The 17,627-nt window shown below is 44.1% G+C and overlaps 1 protein-coding gene across 4 annotated transcripts in view; it reads right to left on the minus strand.

Annotated features, from left to right (window-relative positions):
- The window catches only part of HIPK2 (homeodomain interacting protein kinase 2), a 213,071-nt gene that overhangs the window by 33,250 nt on the left and 162,194 nt on the right, over positions 1-17,627 (minus strand). For 2 of the 4 annotated variants that reach the window (XM_088834690.1, XM_088834688.1), the window contains exons 10-12: positions 10,651-10,790; positions 7,057-7,236; positions 3,176-3,457 (exon numbers count right to left, since the gene is read on the minus strand). In XM_088834690.1, coding sequence (XP_088690816.1) covers positions 3,176-3,457; positions 7,057-7,236; positions 10,651-10,790 — 602 coding nt within the window. Of the gene's footprint in view, positions 1-3,175; positions 3,458-7,056; positions 7,237-10,650; positions 10,794-17,627 lie in introns of all 4 variants that reach the window. The other 2 variants (XM_088834689.1, XM_055421358.2) reach the window with 1 other exon arrangement.

Below are 17,627 nucleotides of genomic sequence, written 5' to 3' on the forward strand. Positions count from 1 at the left end.
ATCAAGTTGCTCACAGCTGGGAGAAATTAGGTTGGGGAATGAGGACGGTCAGGGTCAAGGAGGGACGCGTCCACGGTTCACACTGGAGCCCTGACAGGCAGAGAAGCTTCCAGTCCAAGGGCGACCAGGCGGCTCCCCAGTGGCCTGCACTGGGGGCATGTCCCATCCTTGTTTTCCAGAACTGACGCTTTCCTGGGAGCTCCTTAGCATCTCCTTGGAAAGCTGGTCACGCCCACCTAAAGGGAGATTCCCCCAAATCCCCCTTTCCATTTGGAAATCCCTTTTGTCCTGACCTCCCACTTTCTCTTATCAGCGAACCCCACCTGTTCTTGACCCCGCTCTGCCCACCGAAGGCTCCGCCCACCCGTGAGGCTCCGCCCACCACTTATCTCACTGGAATTTGCAGTCTCACCTCCTCTACCCATTGTCTAAGCATATTAGGACCACTAACCTTGAAAAGCCCCCTCTCCCCTATTTCCTCAAACTATTCCCCCTTTGAATCCCTGCAGTCCTCGGCTAGTTTTTAGGGGCCTGGTAACCTGTTTTGTGTTATGAAGATTTGTACGTGTCTTATCTTGCTTATTACCCTGCAAACCTCCTGAGGAGAGACTGTCTACCTTATTTATGCAGCACCTGCGGTTCCGAGCATAATATCTTACCAGCGGGGCCAATAAATATTTACCCTGTTAAATTTTACGATAGTCTGATTTCTGAGAATGAGTACTTGTATTTCCCCCTATCTTTTTCCTCATTACAAAATGCAGTCACATTAATGTGGTCACATTACACGATGGTTTCTCTATAAATAAAATAGCTACTGGTTTCTGTTTTACCGTCCTCAGGCTCCAATACCCTCTCCTGCCTTCCTGGGTCTTCAAACATTTCTTCAAGGCAACAGTTATTTGATCTCTCCAGAAAACACTATTTTCTCATTCTGTGAGCTTCCCATCACACCTGTGGACAGCTGACACCTTTCTCGGTTCTGCTCTGGCCTCGAATTGCAGCCTCCCATGTTAGATAGAATGTCTCTGGTGCATCTTGTTACCCCGGGCAGGCAGGCAGGCCGCCCCTGCATCTTCCGTGTTATGAATCTCTGGTGCTCAGCAGCCCACTGTCACTATCTCTGGCTGTCACTCACACATGCACCTGCCCATCGGCCCCTTCCCTGCCCTCCCCTAAGTCGTGACTCATTGACACCAAGGTCCTCCCATGCAGCCACGTGCTTCAGCTCTGTTCTTTCTGGGCCCTGGGGCTGCTGCAGAGGCAGCCTGTACTTCCGGCTTGCTCTGTGCCCTCGGCCCTGGCAGCGGCCTGATGGGTGGAGAGATGGCTTTTTCATCCTTCTTCCCCTCAGATCCACTATTCGGTTCTCTCCTGAGCACATATGTTAAGATTCCGTGTCAATTCAAATGTTAAAATGATATTCCAATCCAGCCAACCGTCAGATTTTAAAATTGCCTTTTTCCAGTTGTGGCAAAGGGCCCTGTGAGGTTGCCTGTCCTTCTTATGCCTGATGCCACAGATGTGTGGACACGCCGCTCCAGGCCAGGGCCCGGGCTGGGAGGAGTCTTTCCCTTTGGGAAGGGACTGGGAGGCAGAGGGGGCATGGACTCAGCTTGGGACTATTCTCCTAAGGAAACAAAGGAAACTGAGTCTCCAAAGGAAACTGAGGCCAGTTCTGGAACAGGCAGGCTGGGTGTGAAGCACTCCACCCCAGCCCTCAGCTCCTTGGCCCCTCTGGCACCTGTCCCAATGCTAGGACAGAAATGCTCCATCACATGCTTCTCTGAGACACACTGAACAGGGCTAGGCCATTAAAGAGGACACTGGAATGAGTGCTACACAAGCCTTCTCGTGAAAAGACAAGACGCTGAGCTCATTATAGAGGTGGGAAGGGAGTACCCCATGCAGGAAGGAAGAGCTGTAGTGACAATGCTTTAATCAGTCTATCTGTATATCGTATAATGATTTCAAAGGTAAGAATTTATTATCTAATCAAAAGGATTTGTGATTATAATCAGTGACATTGTATCCAATTAGGAATTAATAATTTGGGCCTAAATGTGTATGTTATCTTCACATTGGGTCACAGAATGTGCTCTGACTGGCAGGCCTCCCTTCCCGGGTCCTGGGTCCCAATGGGAAGAGCCAGCAGGTTGGGGTTGTGAGATTTCAGACCTACAAGGTCCCGAGGCCCGGGGATGCTAACGACCAGAGGACCGACTGTTTGGAGGGAAAAGTTCCAGGGGACCACCAGACAGCCCAAACTCACACCAAACTCTGTTTCAGTCTAGCTGGCAAATATAGGAAAGAGGCTCTGGCACCAGGTTTAACAGTCTTGCAAATATAATAAATATTTCTTCCCTCTCCCCCAGAAGCATACAGCAAGTGAAATGAGTTCTTACTACTTTGGAATAAACAGTAATGTTCTCTGGGTAAAAGGCCACCCGGCAGTTTGAAAGACTGGGTTAATCAGACACAGGGAAATTTCTGATTAGTTGGACAATGACCTCAAATTCTGAGAGAGCCGAGGCAATGTTTGAGAAACAGCCTGACCAACTGGGAATACATTCAATAGCCCGAGGCAGAGATTTCTTAGCTTACGAGGGCTGAAATATAATGGCACTGTATGCCTGACTTTCATGGTCTCATGTCCCCCAAATGTAGAGGGCCTATAACTATTTTTTAAGACCAAATTGACTCAAAATTATTTTGGGCTTTCAATAATTATAGAAATCTGTTTGAAAAGTAGAAAGTGACGTGTTAGTCATTCAGTTGTGTCCAACTCTTTGCAACCCCATGGACTGTAGCCCACGAGGCTCCTCTGTCCATGGGGATTCTCCAGGCAAGAATACTGGAATGGGTTGCCATGCCCTTCTCCAGGGGATCTTCCCCACCCAGGGATCGAACGGAGGTGTCCTGGTTTGCAGGCGGCTTCTTTACCGTCTGAGCCACCAGAGAAGCCCAAATCTGTTGGACCATCCCCTGAAATCACTTCAGGGCTCCAGGACATGGCAAGGCCAGGATTCGGGGGCCAGGAGAGAAGGATGGATCATCACTTTGGATGCCCAGGAAGTGGTCCAGGCCCACCACCGACTGTCTCGGGGTGAGCCGGCCATGCACCGCGCACCCCCACTCCGCTCCTTCCTGGGGTCTGAGGGCGGCAGGACCTCACCTGGTGGGGGCGTGCTTCTGCTCCTCCTCCTCGTCGGTGTCGCTGCTGATGGTGATGACGCTGACCGTGGGGCTGGGGGTGTCGGGGATGACGATCGTCTGCCGCTGCCGCTCCCTGGTGGTGCTGGAGGCCCCGTCGCCCCAGCCGCACGTGACGGACGAGCTGCAGGCGGGGCTGCTGTGCACCAGGGCGCAGCGCGGCGGCGTGTTCTCCTTGACGCGCTTGGACCGCTGCGGGGAGCCCACGGCCTGCGAGGATGACACCTCACAGGTGGAGACGTTTCTGAAACGACAGAGCCACACGTACTCATGGAGGAAGGCAGGGCCGCCAGGTCCTTGCAAGAAGCCCAACTGTCTAGAAACACCAGCATGGCCAAATTGAGAGGGTAACAGGCAGGAAGGCCACCGGTCTCCAAACGGAGGAAATAGAGTGCAAGTGTCAGACATTTGTTTCTCTCTCCCTTAAGCGGCAGAAGGAAACAAACTACAACTGTCAGAATTTTTTCTCTTAAAATTTTGTGTTGCCATGACAACACCTAGTTCCACCTGAACTTTTCTCAAACCTTGAGCTAACCACCGCTAACATTTCCTATGGAAATGTTTTTCTTAAGCTATGTTAATGAAACTATGTGTTTGCTTTGGAATTTGCCTTTCTTCAAAATGGTTCCACCTAAGACTAACTTTTGGCTGATAATAGCTCAACAAACCAGTATTCATATCAATTGTTTTATGGCTGGGGATGACACACCTCGTGCCATCCTATCTCAAAAATGCATATTGTGGGAGAGAGGCCTAGGGAAACTCCCTCAGCCTTGAGGTTGTCTCTATCTGATTAATAGCTTTCTAACAGACATAAAACAGCCTGCTAAAACTAGCAGGGGGGGCACTCCCCTTCCCCCTTCTGATGTCTATGTCAGAAGCTTTCTCTGTCCCTTCTTTATACTTTAATAAAACTCTGCCATACAAAAGCTCTTGAGTGATCAAGCCTGGTCCCTGGTCCCGAAGTGAAATCTTCTTCAGAGACCATGAATCTGACACCACTCATCGTAAGCTCTCCATAAATCGGATAGAGGACCAGTGCACTCGGGCCTGTGCAACTCTTTCTTTCAATTGCTGCACAGACAGGGCAGCATCCTGGCTTCTCTGGGCTCTACCCGCTGAGGGACAGAGTGGGTAGCCAGGGCTCTCAGGAGAGGACAGAGGACCATACCCAAGGACTGGGCCGGTCTTGTGGTGGGGGGTGATTTCAGGGATGTCCGCCCCAACGCAGCCCCCTGCCTTCAGGGTCAAAGCCCAACTTCATGAGTTCAATCTTGTCATCCTCCCCAGTGTACTCAGTGAGGTCTTGTTTCAGAGGGAGGTGGAAGAAAAGATATTTGCACATAAAGTTTTCGTTTCCTTGCTCATGGCTGGTTTACCACTGATTCAATGACAACACTCATTTCCTAAGACTTCCTGGAGCTAAAAGATCTAAGGTTAAAGTGTAGCTTTACCTCTTTCCCTCTCTGGGAAATGGACATGACCATAAAAGTATCTGTGGGGGTATAATTTTTCAAAAATTAATTTTTCTGGGGACTTAATGGGCGGTCTAGTGGTTAAGACTCTGCTTTCTAATGCAGGGGACATGGGTTCAATCCATGGTTGGGGAACTAAGATTCTACATGCCTCGCAGTGCAACCAAAAAAAAAAACCCAAAACAAATCCTGGATTTCGACACATGAGCCTCATAGGAAGCTTACCAGTCTGTTTCAATCATAATGAAACACCAGGAAAAATGCAAAAGGAAAATGTATGCTTAAGAGACCTGTAACTCTTGATTTTGATCAACTAGAAATTACTTATCAAAAAACCAATGTAGTTTCTGGTAACTTTAGAGAAAAAAGACCTTACATTTCCCCTCCCCATCAACTATTGCTGACCTTGGCTGTATCTGTACAATGAGACCAAAGCCAGCCTATAATGAAACTTAAGATTGTGATATGTCCTTAGAGATTCTAGCACCTTCTAGCTAAAGGGAAGGTAATTAGATGAAAATAACTCGATAAAGGTGGGTCTATTTAATTTTCTATTTAGTCGGTATCAGATATGTTGCTTGTTCACATGAAGTTTCACTGATAAGACTGTTCTATTATTTGCACTTACCAGAGAACTTTGTATTTGTTATTACTAACATGGTACAATTTTGAGATTAAGTTTTCACTACTCGAGCAGTTAAAATATGTCTACTTGGCATTTTTAAAGAAAACTATGCCTGATCGTACCGTCTGCCAAAGGGGAGAGCCTTCTGGTTTTTCCAATTGTTTTGCCTAAGGCGTTGGTCTTAAAAATAGGTAAACCCATAATTTTCACTATAGTCCCACTGATCTTGAAATGCACTGGCAGTGAGCCTTCTAAAGCCAGCTGGGTGATAACAAGGCAACAAAGAGGGACTTACCAACAGGTCAGAGGCTAAAGGTTCTTCTTACCCCTACCTGGCCAAGGTAAGCACACAGAGGCTAAGCTCAAGCCAGACCAGGGTTCTGGCGACCACCCACCAGACTGAGCATGACAGCATGTGAGGATTGAGACAGGGCCTCTGGCGCCACCCAATCTAACACAGACATGGGTGTTTTGTCACAGAGTTATCAAACAAAAGCATTCTGGAAGCCTGCCACTGATCTGACATGAATTTTCCTAAGTTGTCAGAAACAACCAAATAAGAATCTTGTTCAGGAAGGATGACAAGTTCAGGAAGTCAGCTCTTGGATTAGTTTTCAAATGAAAAAGAATGAAAAGAGGCAGATCTAATTTCTGGCATCTTGCTATCCAAGGAAGTATATAACCAAAATTCACTAGACATTTCATGTATTATTTGACTCCTCTTGATTAACCTATTCCAAATAAACAATTAGGGACCTCCAAGCCACTGGCGAGAGATGTGGGAACAATTTTACAGCCATACAATTTTGATCTCGATTTTTTTGTTTCTTAGGAAATCTCTATTTTTTTAAGTAAGGTATATTGAGGTGTTATTTATATACAGTGTAAGACACCCCTTTGAATTGTTTGATGAGTTTTGACAAATGTACAGTCATGTAATTCTCATCACAATGCAGATACAGAAATTTGTCATCACCTTGAAAAGTTCCCTCTAGTCCTTAGCAGCTCCTGATCTGATCTATGTCTCTATGGTTCTTTTGTTGTTCAGTTGCTCAGTTGTATCTGACTCTTTGCGACCCATGCACTGCAGCGCACCAGGTTTCCCTGTCCTTCACTATTTCCCAGAGCTTGCTCAAATTCATGTCGATCGAGTCGGTGATGTCACCCAACCATCTCAACTTCTGTCCTTTTCTTCTGCCTTCACTCTTTCCCAGCAATCTTCAATCTACACACTCTACAGTTTTACCTTTTCCAAAATACCACATAAAATGAACAAAAGCACATGGCCTTTGGTTAATCTTAATTTTTTTTAAGAGTTCATGGAGATGAAACTGGATTTAGAGGAAATGGGAAAGATCATTGTTCTTCTGGTAGTGTCTACGATTAACCAAAGTTACTGCTTATATTTTAGCAAATAGCTGAATGAGTTAAATGTCTGACATTAGACTTCAAATAAAACACATTTCTCTACTACTTCTAAAAAAAAGCTATGGTTTCAACAATGCATCTTCAGAGGGCATTCTAGGTAAGTGTTTTCTAGGTAAGTGGAAGGGGACAGAATCACTCCAGACGTGGACACTGAAGACTGTGGTCTGAGGGGTCCACCCTTAGGGTGCTGGGAGGGCCAGCACTCACATAGACCTCAGGATGAGTGCCTCCTTCAAAATCCCATTCCAGGGATCCAGATCTTTAACTTCCAATCTCCTTGAAGTTTTTTTTCTCTAACACTTCTTACACACCTACCTCGCAGAGGACTGGTGTTGCTTATTCTTCCGGGAGGAGGTGGTGCTGGTAGGTTGCTGCCGCATCACGTGGGCCACACCCACATTTAAGGGCTGAGCTGCTGGAAGGGTCACATGACCAGTCAACAATGCAGGCTGCTGCATGATGGGATTGTAATGGCTGCCATGAGCATGTGTGTTCCTGAAAGGGAGATGGGAAAAGATTCTTTGATGGTTTAATAGAAACAGAGCTCCTTTAGAAGATAAGGTTCCCTCCCCACCATTAAAAGTCAAATTAAAATCAAAAGGTAGTTCTCACACTGAAGGGAGAGTTGTTGAAGAGATGAGACTTCCCAGGTGAGTTCACTGGGTGTCTCTGGTGTAGGAATGTTTAAGTGGCATGGACACAATTTGTTGGTGAGTGAGAAAGGGCACATTTCAAGTGGGGAGAATGCCATGGAGGCGCACTCAGCCTAAGTTCTGGGGAGAGGAAACAAATATTCCCTTCTGCTCTTCAAGACTCTAGATAGCTAACTGGGCTGTGTATTTTATTTTATAATTTACAAAGCACCTTCAATGGGTTGTTCCACTCTGTGAGGTAGGCAGGATATCTTAGTAATACCATTTTGCAAATGAGAATATTGCAGTTTATGTGAAAAACAAACTTTGAAGACTGGGAGGCCTGTCTTTCTGGCATTAGGTAATGTTAACATTCTTTAGAATTCTCTCAGCAGTTAGCACAATGTTCAGGAATGTAGCGGCTGATCAGTGAGTTACATGCTTTCTGAATGAACAATTAGATTAACTGAAGGTTGACTAGACATGTACAGAGTTTGGTACTAAGTGAAAATTAGTAACAGACACATGTTGATAGAAATATTGGCAGTCATAATTCTGAAAATGGGTTATGTGAGATCTGGGTTGTATGGTGCTATTAGGCTTATTCCCACAGAAATATTAAGAGTGATGATGAATTTACAGAGTGCCCATAAAAACCCACTTAATACATGGTAAAATGAAGAGCTATAAGAGAGTTCATGTGAATTTTTAAAATATTATGAAATTTAGGAAAAAAATTGAACACAAAGAAAAGCAGTAGGGAGACACTTTTGTAGAGATCCTGATAGTCTTTTGGACATTTAAGTGAACTTTAAAAACTGATGTTATAGCTCCTTTACTTTGTTACTATTTCTTCTACAGACATGGCATTTTTCCCGTTGACACAGGTTAGCACTAGCCATGATTCCAGATGTTCTTTGGGCTACATATGAAATGGAGAAGAGACTGAAAAGAAACTGTGTTGGCTTTAGGTCTCTCCTGTGGTAACCAGGTAAGAGATGAGGAGGGATGAGATATAAGAAGACGCGCGTGAATGAGTTAAGAATGTCAGTATCGCTGAAATTAAATAAGCTGTAAATGCTGAAAGACAAAGGAAAATGGAAGTACAGCATATGTGTGGTCTTCTGGGAGAAAAAGGGGTAAGGAAAAAAACAACTGGTCAAACAGCTTTCCACTTGGTTGCTGCCGCTTAATGAGCTGGAGAGGGAAGGTGGTCTTGCTGAGCGTTCATGCTGTGAATGGGGGAAGGGCAGATAACAGATTTATTGCTGCCTGTCATGGATCAGGCGCTGGTATGAAGTGAAATGTTATTCACTCTGTCATGTCCAACTCTGTGACCCCATGGACTGTAACCCGCCAGGCTGCTCTGTCTGGGATTCTCCAGGCAAGAATACTGGAGTGGGTAGCCAATTCTTCCTCAAGGGGATCTTCTCGAATCACGGATCAAACCCAGGTCTCCTGCACTGCAGGCAGATCCTTTACCCGCTGAGCCGCCAGGGAAGCCTGGCGCTGTATGATACAAGTTAAATCCAGTCAAGTGCTTTGTCTTTTATCTTAAATTTAAACCACCCAACAATCCGATAAATAGGCATTACTGTCCCTACTTTACTGAAGAACTGAGGCTCATACAGGTTAAATAACTTTTCCCAGGTCACGCAGGGCCAGAAATGAACCCAGTTTACCTGGGTTGAAAGTACGTCCAGTGAGAGGGGGTGGATATGGGGGAATGGTGGTGTCAGTGGAAAGTGAACGGGACTGTGATAAACAGCCTACGTCCCTCTCTTCTTTCTACTAAATTAGAATCAGTAAATTAGTAATTAGAAAGCTAAATGGCAGGACAGAGGATGCTGCAGTTGAGGCTGGACTGGGGGCCTGTCTCTCTGCCTTTCATCAGAGCTCTTCACTCACAGCAGCTTTACAGGACAGAAAAAGAACTGTCGGGAGGTTCCATGGCTGGTTTGGGGACTGTCTTGAGGGTGAAGGGTGTGACCTACCCTAATGCTTCGGCTGACAGAGAGACAGCCCAGAGGGCCATGAGAAGTTGGGGCCAACTTGGGGGACTGCCATTTGGCTCTGCACTGGTGAAGGTGGGCACTGAGGGTGGTGTTGGGATAGTATAGGTGGCAGGTATAAGGAAAAGTGGGAAGTGGCCATAAAAACAACAGAGCCACATGTTAGTGATGAAGTTGGCGAGCAGGATGGGGTAGAAGGTTCTGGAAACAGATGCAGGGGTTGTGGTGTGTTTGTGGCTGTCAGCTGGATGTCTCTGGGCTCTGTGGAAAGTATACTTTGATCTCAAAGATATGAGCATTAACTGAAGAGACACACTTAGCAAACACAGCAGAGTTTACCATTCCAAATAAACCCCTTTCTGTCAAGCCTTCCCCCAGGAGGTCTGATATGACTCCAGCATGCTTGTGTGTGAAAGCACCTTGAGAATACTTCCTAGAATTGCTTAGGAGCCCCTGGATCTCTTCTGCATCCTTTCATAGGTAACAGATCTTTGTTTTCTGGGAGTGGAACTGAATTTGGAAAAACAACCAAAAATCATCCCAAGACAAGTCTGGTGACTCACACTGGTGATCAGATAATGGAACTGAATTTGGAGTTCAAAATGATAACAGATCCTAAAGTAACCAAGCTGGTTTTCTGGTGTCCTGGTATGCTGCTGCTGCTAAGTCACTGCAGTTGTGTCCGACTCTGGGCAGCCCCATTAATGGCAGCCCACCACGCTCCTCTGTCCCAGGGCTTCTCCAGGCAAGAATACTGGAGTGGGTTGCCATTCCCTTCTCTAATGCATGTATGCATGCTAAGTCGCTTCATTCGTATCCGACTCTGTATGACCCCATGGACAGCAGCCCACCAGGCTCCTCTGTCCACGGAATTCTCTAGGCAAGAGTACTGGAGTGGGTTGCCTTTTCCTTCTCCATTATATATTTATTTAAAAATGACTTCTCATTACACTGCAGTCTTAGGCCACAAGGTGTGCTCATGCGCTTAGTTGCTCAGTTGTGTCTGACTCTGAGACTCCATGAATTGTAGCTCGCCAAGTTCCTCTGTCCGTGGGATTCTCCAGGCAAGAATACTGGAATGGGTTGCCATGCCCTCCTCCAGGGGATCTTCCCAAACCAGGGATCAAACCCAGGTAGGGCACATGGTACTCTTTTTAATTTAAAAAGCCCTCTACAAAGCAGGGGATTCTGGTACTGGCTGGCCTGGCCACCCTCTGGGTCAGTGGACGTGCCTCCCATCCCAGCCCTGCCTGCGCCTTGCTCACCTCCAGTCGGCCAGCTGCTGGGTGCCGGCCATGGTCTCAGGAATCACAGCTGCGTGCTGCACCGAAGTGTGCGTGGCCACGCCGGTCAGCTGTTGCCACGCCGGGGGAAGCAGGATCTGCTGGGTCCCACTTGGCCAGGCCTGCTGTAGGACACAGGACACCTGCTATCACTATGTCTGACAATCATAAATCAGCTGGCGTGAGTCAAGCGCTTCTTCTGTGCTCAAGGTTGTGCTAGACCCCTTGATCGGTGTGACAGTGGAGACCTGCTCTCTGACCTCAAACACCAGGGCAGATAAAATGAACACATGTGAAGTCAATGGAAGCGATTCATTCACACTGAAGAATGATTTATTTATAAATGTGCTCTAATGAACAACGCTTAAAATTCCCAAAAGTTCACTTATTGATTTGTTTTGTGACACAACTGTGCACAAGAGATTGACGGAGTTGAACTGGGTCATACAAGGGTAACTCCTTGCCCTCAAGAAGTTTTCTGCCTAGTATCCTTTATTTAATTTTACCTTTTGTTTAGCAGTTAAGAATGCAGAGGTGCAACTTGTGTTATCTTCTGAATCTAAGTTAACATAATTCTGAGATCACCAAGTATCTGACACCTGCCTATATCCGAGGGCAAACAGCATGAAGTAAAATTCTTAGCTGGGATCTTGAGCTTAACTGAGAATACTTTGAGTCCTCAAGGCGAAAACGAAACAGTGAGGAAGTCACAGTTCGATTTTTTATAAACACCAAGCTATTTCTTAAGAAATAAAAAATGAACTTTCCCAATTCCTCCTTGAATAGACTTACAGGTGTGCGTGCGTATACGTGTGTGTGTGTGTGTTGTGAGCCCTCTGTATCTTCAACCACTATTCTGCTTGCCTTTGGTTATTAAATGATTCACTCTGAACATAGCTGTCCAAAGTTGGACACTTGAAGGAACGCTGCTAAGGTAAAATACCTCTTGGGCAGATCAAGGATTTAAAGACTTGGGATCTTAGCTCTTTCTCTCTTTCCATCAGGCTGGAGATGACTGACACTGGCTAATTAATATAATGTAGTGCTCCACAAACTGTGCATATGTTCACTATGTGTTTTGGCTCATATCAACCAACAAGCACTTCTAGAAATGGATTACAAATTTGAGTCAAAACTTCATAAACAGTGATGTGTACTAAAATGATACGGCTTCCTCTTAGATTTGAGTGCATAGTTCACCTGGTCTATCCTGTTATCACTGTTGCACAGGAGACTCAGTGAGATCTCGGATGCCTTTTAGATATTGCCTGTTTGCTTACTGATCTTTCAAAATATAGTCAAAAAGCTCGGGGACCACAGATTATACAATAAGTGCTTAAGAAATGTTTGTTGATAAAATGAAAGAAGCAATTCTACCAAGGCAATTAACTATACTTAACTGTATTTCAGGTTTACTGAATTCAAACACAGTAAGCAGAAAAATAATTTAATTGATTAAAATAATTATGAGCTCAAAAGCTTAAATGAATAATAGTCTCATTGGCAATAAGAATTCTATTTATTTTGTCTGGAACTTATTTCAGATCCCATGCAAAGCCTGTGTTTTGACTAATATCATTTTGAAATAATAAATCTTGACATCAAGCTAAGGACATTATTTCTTCCGTTTCCCTAAAATGAATCTTAGCATTTTACCTCCAAGAGATGGGGTAAAAAGATATATCTGGACCTCTATCACCGATGGATTTGTTCAACTCATTTGAGACAACACTTTGCATCAGATATTTCTATAGTTTATTATGACTTTATAATCTGTAATATTAGAGCCAATATTTCTGGATGCACATTGTGTGCCAGGCATAGAGCTAAGGCCATAAATGGATTCTCTGACTTTATCTTAACACCAATCCTGTGAGGTAGGGACTATTCTCCCCTCCCATTTCTCAGTTGAATAAACTGAAACACAGAGAAGTTAAATAGCTTGCCTGGACGCATAGTAAATTAAACATACATTTACAGCTCTCCCTATTTTAAGCCCAACTAAAATGACAGTAGGGAATGAAAAAATATACACAGATCCATAAGGACACAGAGAACAGCGAGCTACAATAACAGTTAACAGAATTATAGAAGCTGGAAAACAGAAGAGTGATTACTAAGTTAGCAGACTGAAGGAATGTAAGATAAAGCCTGACTATTAAACCCTGGGATTCTGTCACCCTCAGATTCCTGGTATGAAGGATTATTACCCCCACCCCCACCCCCACCCCCAGTCCTCAAGCAGGAACCTGGTAGATTGTCTCCAGGGAAACTGACTATTCCAAGAGAAAAAAACTACAGATACTTTTGCTGAGAGGGGACCTGCCAATGAAAATGCTGAGCTCACTCCTTATTATCCAACAGAGAAGTCCACCCCCTGCCTCTGAAGCTTTCTAGTTAGTTTTTAGTCCTTCAGTCTTAGATATGAACGAACAGCCAAGGATCACCAGACTTTAAAGGAAGTTTCTATCATGAAGGAGCCTAAAACAAAAAATGAAACTCAGGAATGACAACAGTATAGGAATTGGAAGAAAATCTAAAAATATATGTAATTAGTGTCCTCAAAGAGGCTAAACGTGTATATATCCATGTATAGATATAAAGGATATATATCTATATTCTGAGAACAAGAAAACTCTTGGAAATGAGAACAATGACAATAGAAATGAACAAGTCCATACAGATGGGAAAATTTTAGAAAGCAGAATAGATAGAATATATGCAGGGGCAAGGTGGATGGGGGTGAGGGTGGGAGATAGGAGAATCATGAGATCAGTTCAGAAGTACCAGTGCTAAGTTAGCAGGAATTCCACAAAGAAGGAACAGGGAAAATGCAGGGGAAGAAGTTAATAAGGGCAAAAATAAAAGAAAGTTCTCCAGATAAAAAGGGCAAATAGGATGTACCAGACAGGGTATTCTAAAAGAGTCATGAGAAAGCATGTAGCCGTGAATCTCATGGACACCATGTCCACCATGGACAAGGAAAGTCTTAAAAAACTTTCAGAAAGAGGAAAAACAGCAGCCACTGAACTTCTCAGTATGCTCAGACACCAATACCTCAAACACACAAGCCTTTTAGAGCTCTGGAAGACTTTGGGGCTGCATAATAATACATACAGAGGAAACTGACCCAACGAAAAGATGAGACAATACTAATTCCAGGAAAAACAACTTATACAGGAAAGGAAGCAGAATCGTAGTATGTTATGAGGCTCAGCTGAGAATAATACAGTACAATACTGATGATAGTAATTATGTAGATAATATAAAGTGGTCGAATACAAACTTACAAGGGAGGAAAAGGGAGAAAGGAAAAGAGAGAGAGGGAGAGAGTGCGCACGTGAGTGGGCTCGTGCTCTGGGGATGGAGGGTTAGGGGGCTAAGCGTTCTGCCAGTGTTGATTGATACCTACAGTAGAAAATTCAGTAAGAAACAGTTAAAGAATGCTATTTAGAAACATGGATTTAAATAACTAAATGAAACAGTTAAAAAAACAGATGACCAGTCCAAGTTCGATGCATGAAACGGGGCACTCAGAGCCGATGCACTGGGACAGTCCAGAGGGATGGGATGGGAGGAGGGTGGGAGGGGGGTTCGGGACGGGGGGACACATTTACATCCATGGCTGGTTCATGTCAGTGTACGGCAAAAACCACCACAATATTGTAAAGTACTTAGTCTCCATTTAAAATTAATTAATTACAAAAATGATAGTTTTGGGGGAATGGAAATGGGGGAAGGGATAGGCAGGTGACTACTGTTTTCTTAGACGTTCGTGGTGGCATTTAACTGTAACAATTAGACACATGTATTACTTTGAAAAAGAATTAAATTTAAATTAAAAAATAACTTCTCCAAGGTCAAACAGCCAGTGAGTGGTGGGGCTGCTATCTGAACATGGGCAGTGGAACTCCAGAGCCCATGCTCTCAGCCAGTATGCTACTCTTTTTATGGAGGTGACACACAAAAACGATGGCCCAATACAGGATCAGGTGCCTAAGAGTCGTATGAAAGAGTCTTCCTTATTTATTAGCAATATCAGGCACCCAGCAAGACTGACATAGACAGCAAGACAGAATGGTTGGAAAGACTGGTTGCTGAAAATGACCAGAGAAGGTTTTGAGTAGCTGAAGTTTTGTGTTTTGGAAAGGTTAAAGAATCCAAGACAATGGCTTATCCTCCGGGAAATATTTAAAGGGGTTCAAGTGATAACGAGTTAATTGGCTAGAAGAATGCACAAAACTTCTTCATGGCAGGGCGGAGTCTACAAGGATCTGGCAAACAGAAATCTCCATATCCTTGGGGCTCTGGATGGTCCAAGGGGGTTTGGGATCCTGCCATTTGAAAAGTGAGATAAATTCAATACTGTCTCAGTCAAGACGTGTCCTTCCCATCTCTCTACCTTTACTCGCTCACGCACAATTTCTTTCTTTTTTAAAAATTTAAAAATTTATTTTATTTGTTTATTTGGCTGTGCTGGGTCTTAGCTGCAGCACATGAGATCTTCAGCCTCTGTTGTGGCAGGCAGCATCTTTAGTTGTGGCATGTGGGATCTAGTTCCCTGACCGGGGACTGAACTTGAGCCCCCTGCATTGGGAGTGTGGCATCTCAGCCACTGGACTAGAAAGGAAGTCCCTCATTCACAATTTCTGACGGTGGTCAAGATGCCAGTTCTGGGTTGGGGGTTGGGTGGACAGAGGTGAAAGCTCCTTTTAGGCGATACCAAAAAAGCATTACTGGTAAGGCGATCCATATGATCACACTCGTGTCACTGAAATGAGAGGGTGTGATTCTTTCCAGAGACACATTGTTGAGGTGTACCAGAGAGACTGTTTCCCATTTTAGGGACATACGATGCTACTGGTGAGTGGGGTTGGAAAATGGCAGAGCAAACAAAGCTAACATGAGGGATGGATTCAAAAGACTATTTCTAAACTTGCACAAACTCTTTGAAAAGGTTTAAACATTTAGATAAAAAGAAATACACTGAAATTTGGGGATATATTTAAAGGAATATTTGGAGTGCCTCTGCCTGATACCTAACCTAAATCCCAAGAAAAATGAAGGCATCAGTGTCAATGTTTAATTATTGCTTTAAAAAAAATGGCTGCCATATTAGATTTTTAGGGCTTCCCTGGTGGCTCAGGGGATAAAGAATCTGCCTGGTTTTGCAAGTTGCTTATTTTTTTTCCTTTGAAGGGATCATTTAAAAATATCTAGGAGAAAGCTCCACCTTAATAGGCTAACATATAGGCATGGATTGGGTGACAAACAAGAAAAATCAAAAGGAATCAATAAACAAAAAAGACACATAGTGACACTGGATAGAACAGGAGAGTTCCTGGTTTTGTTTTTTTTTTGAGTTAATATCTCTTAGACAACTCTGCATGTCAAGACACTTTGGTCTACCATGTCCTTTTTTAATAGCTATATGGTGTTCCATTTTATGCCCTTATTAATTTAAACAAATTTCCTACTGATGAACATTCAAATTGCTTCTAGAAGTTCCCTGTTATAAACACTATAGCAATTAAAATCCTTGTACATGTAATTTTGGTTCACTTCCCCACTTAGAGTTGTAGGTTAAATCCACTTGGAGATTTATAGTGCTCCAAGGACTCCTTTTCAAATAGGCAGTTGGTAAAGTCCTTCCCTGCTATGATTAAAGGACTAAGACAAATTTGGAAATGCTGGGCCTGTTGGTTTCCACCGAATCGAACAACGAGGAATATCTACTTTTGCTAGTAAGCGATGCTGTGTATTATTTCTTTCAGAGATGGTTCTTGGCTTACTAGGCTTAAGTACGCAAACATAAAAAAAGGATTTATAAGTACCCTTTAAGAGTACATGTGAATTCTACAGGTTTTGGCTCATAGAGGAGCAGAACTGGGAAACTGGCCTGAATTTTGGCTCCCAGTCAGATGAAGTGTGAACAGGCTGCTGCGCCCCTGGAGTGAGTGGTAGTTCTCTTGATCTACCAGGGCCTTTTCTGAACTCCATACTGCCAAACTGTGCAAACAAAAGGGAGCTATGAGGAACAGAGAGAGAAGGGAAGGAGTACAGGTTTGCTGTATATACCGAAGGTTCTCTGTTTAAACCTTCGGCAAGACAGAATTTTGTGGGCCACCAGAAACTGGTGAGAGTGGGCATCTGCAGTCTCAGTCTGGACATAAGAACAAAGAGATGAAGAACGGCTAGTGTCAATCTCAAACAAGCTGTTCCTGAAAACAGAAGAAGAAGTGATGATATCCACTGTATCTTACGAGTCTGGGTGTAGTCTCCATGACCAAAGCAGATAAAGATTCTATAAGAAAAAGAAATCCATGCCGCTTCCTCACATATGAACATAGATGCAAAAATACCAACTGCAGTATTCACAAACAATCCAGAACTGAAAAGTATACTAACACATCAAGTAAGACATGATCAAATAAAGTTCACCTTGAAAATATTGATACAAAGATGATTTAACATTACAAAATCTATTAAATAACTTGCTGCACTAACAGTTGAAGGAACAAAAACACAGGAGTATTTCAATAGGTGGAGAAAGAACATTTGATGCAGCTGAACATTAAAAAAATTAGCAAACTTGATAGTGTCCCTCCGTTCTGTTCCGTTCTGTTCCGTTCTGTCCCGTCACTCAGTCGTGTCCGACTCTTTGCGACCCCCTGGACTGTAGCCTACCAGGCTTCTCCGTCCATGGGATTCTCTAGGCAAGAATACTGGAGTGGGTTACCGTTTCCTTCTCCTTGCTGCTGCTGCTGCTGCTAAGTCGCTTCAGTCGTGTCCGACTCTGTGCGACCCCATAGACGGCAGCCCACCAGGCTCCCCCATCCCTGGGATTCTCCAGGCAAGAACACTGGAGTGGGTTGCCATTTCCTTCTCCAATGCATGAAAGTGAAAAGTGAAAGTGAAGTCGCTCAGTCGTGTCCGACTCTTAGTGACCCTGTGGATTG

The sequence above is a fragment of the Moschus berezovskii genome, chromosome 3, assembly GCF_049115385.1.
Source record: "Moschus berezovskii isolate FMDL1 chromosome 3, NW_MosBer_1.0, whole genome shotgun sequence".
Lineage (NCBI taxonomy): Eukaryota > Metazoa > Chordata > Mammalia > Artiodactyla > Moschidae > Moschus > Moschus berezovskii.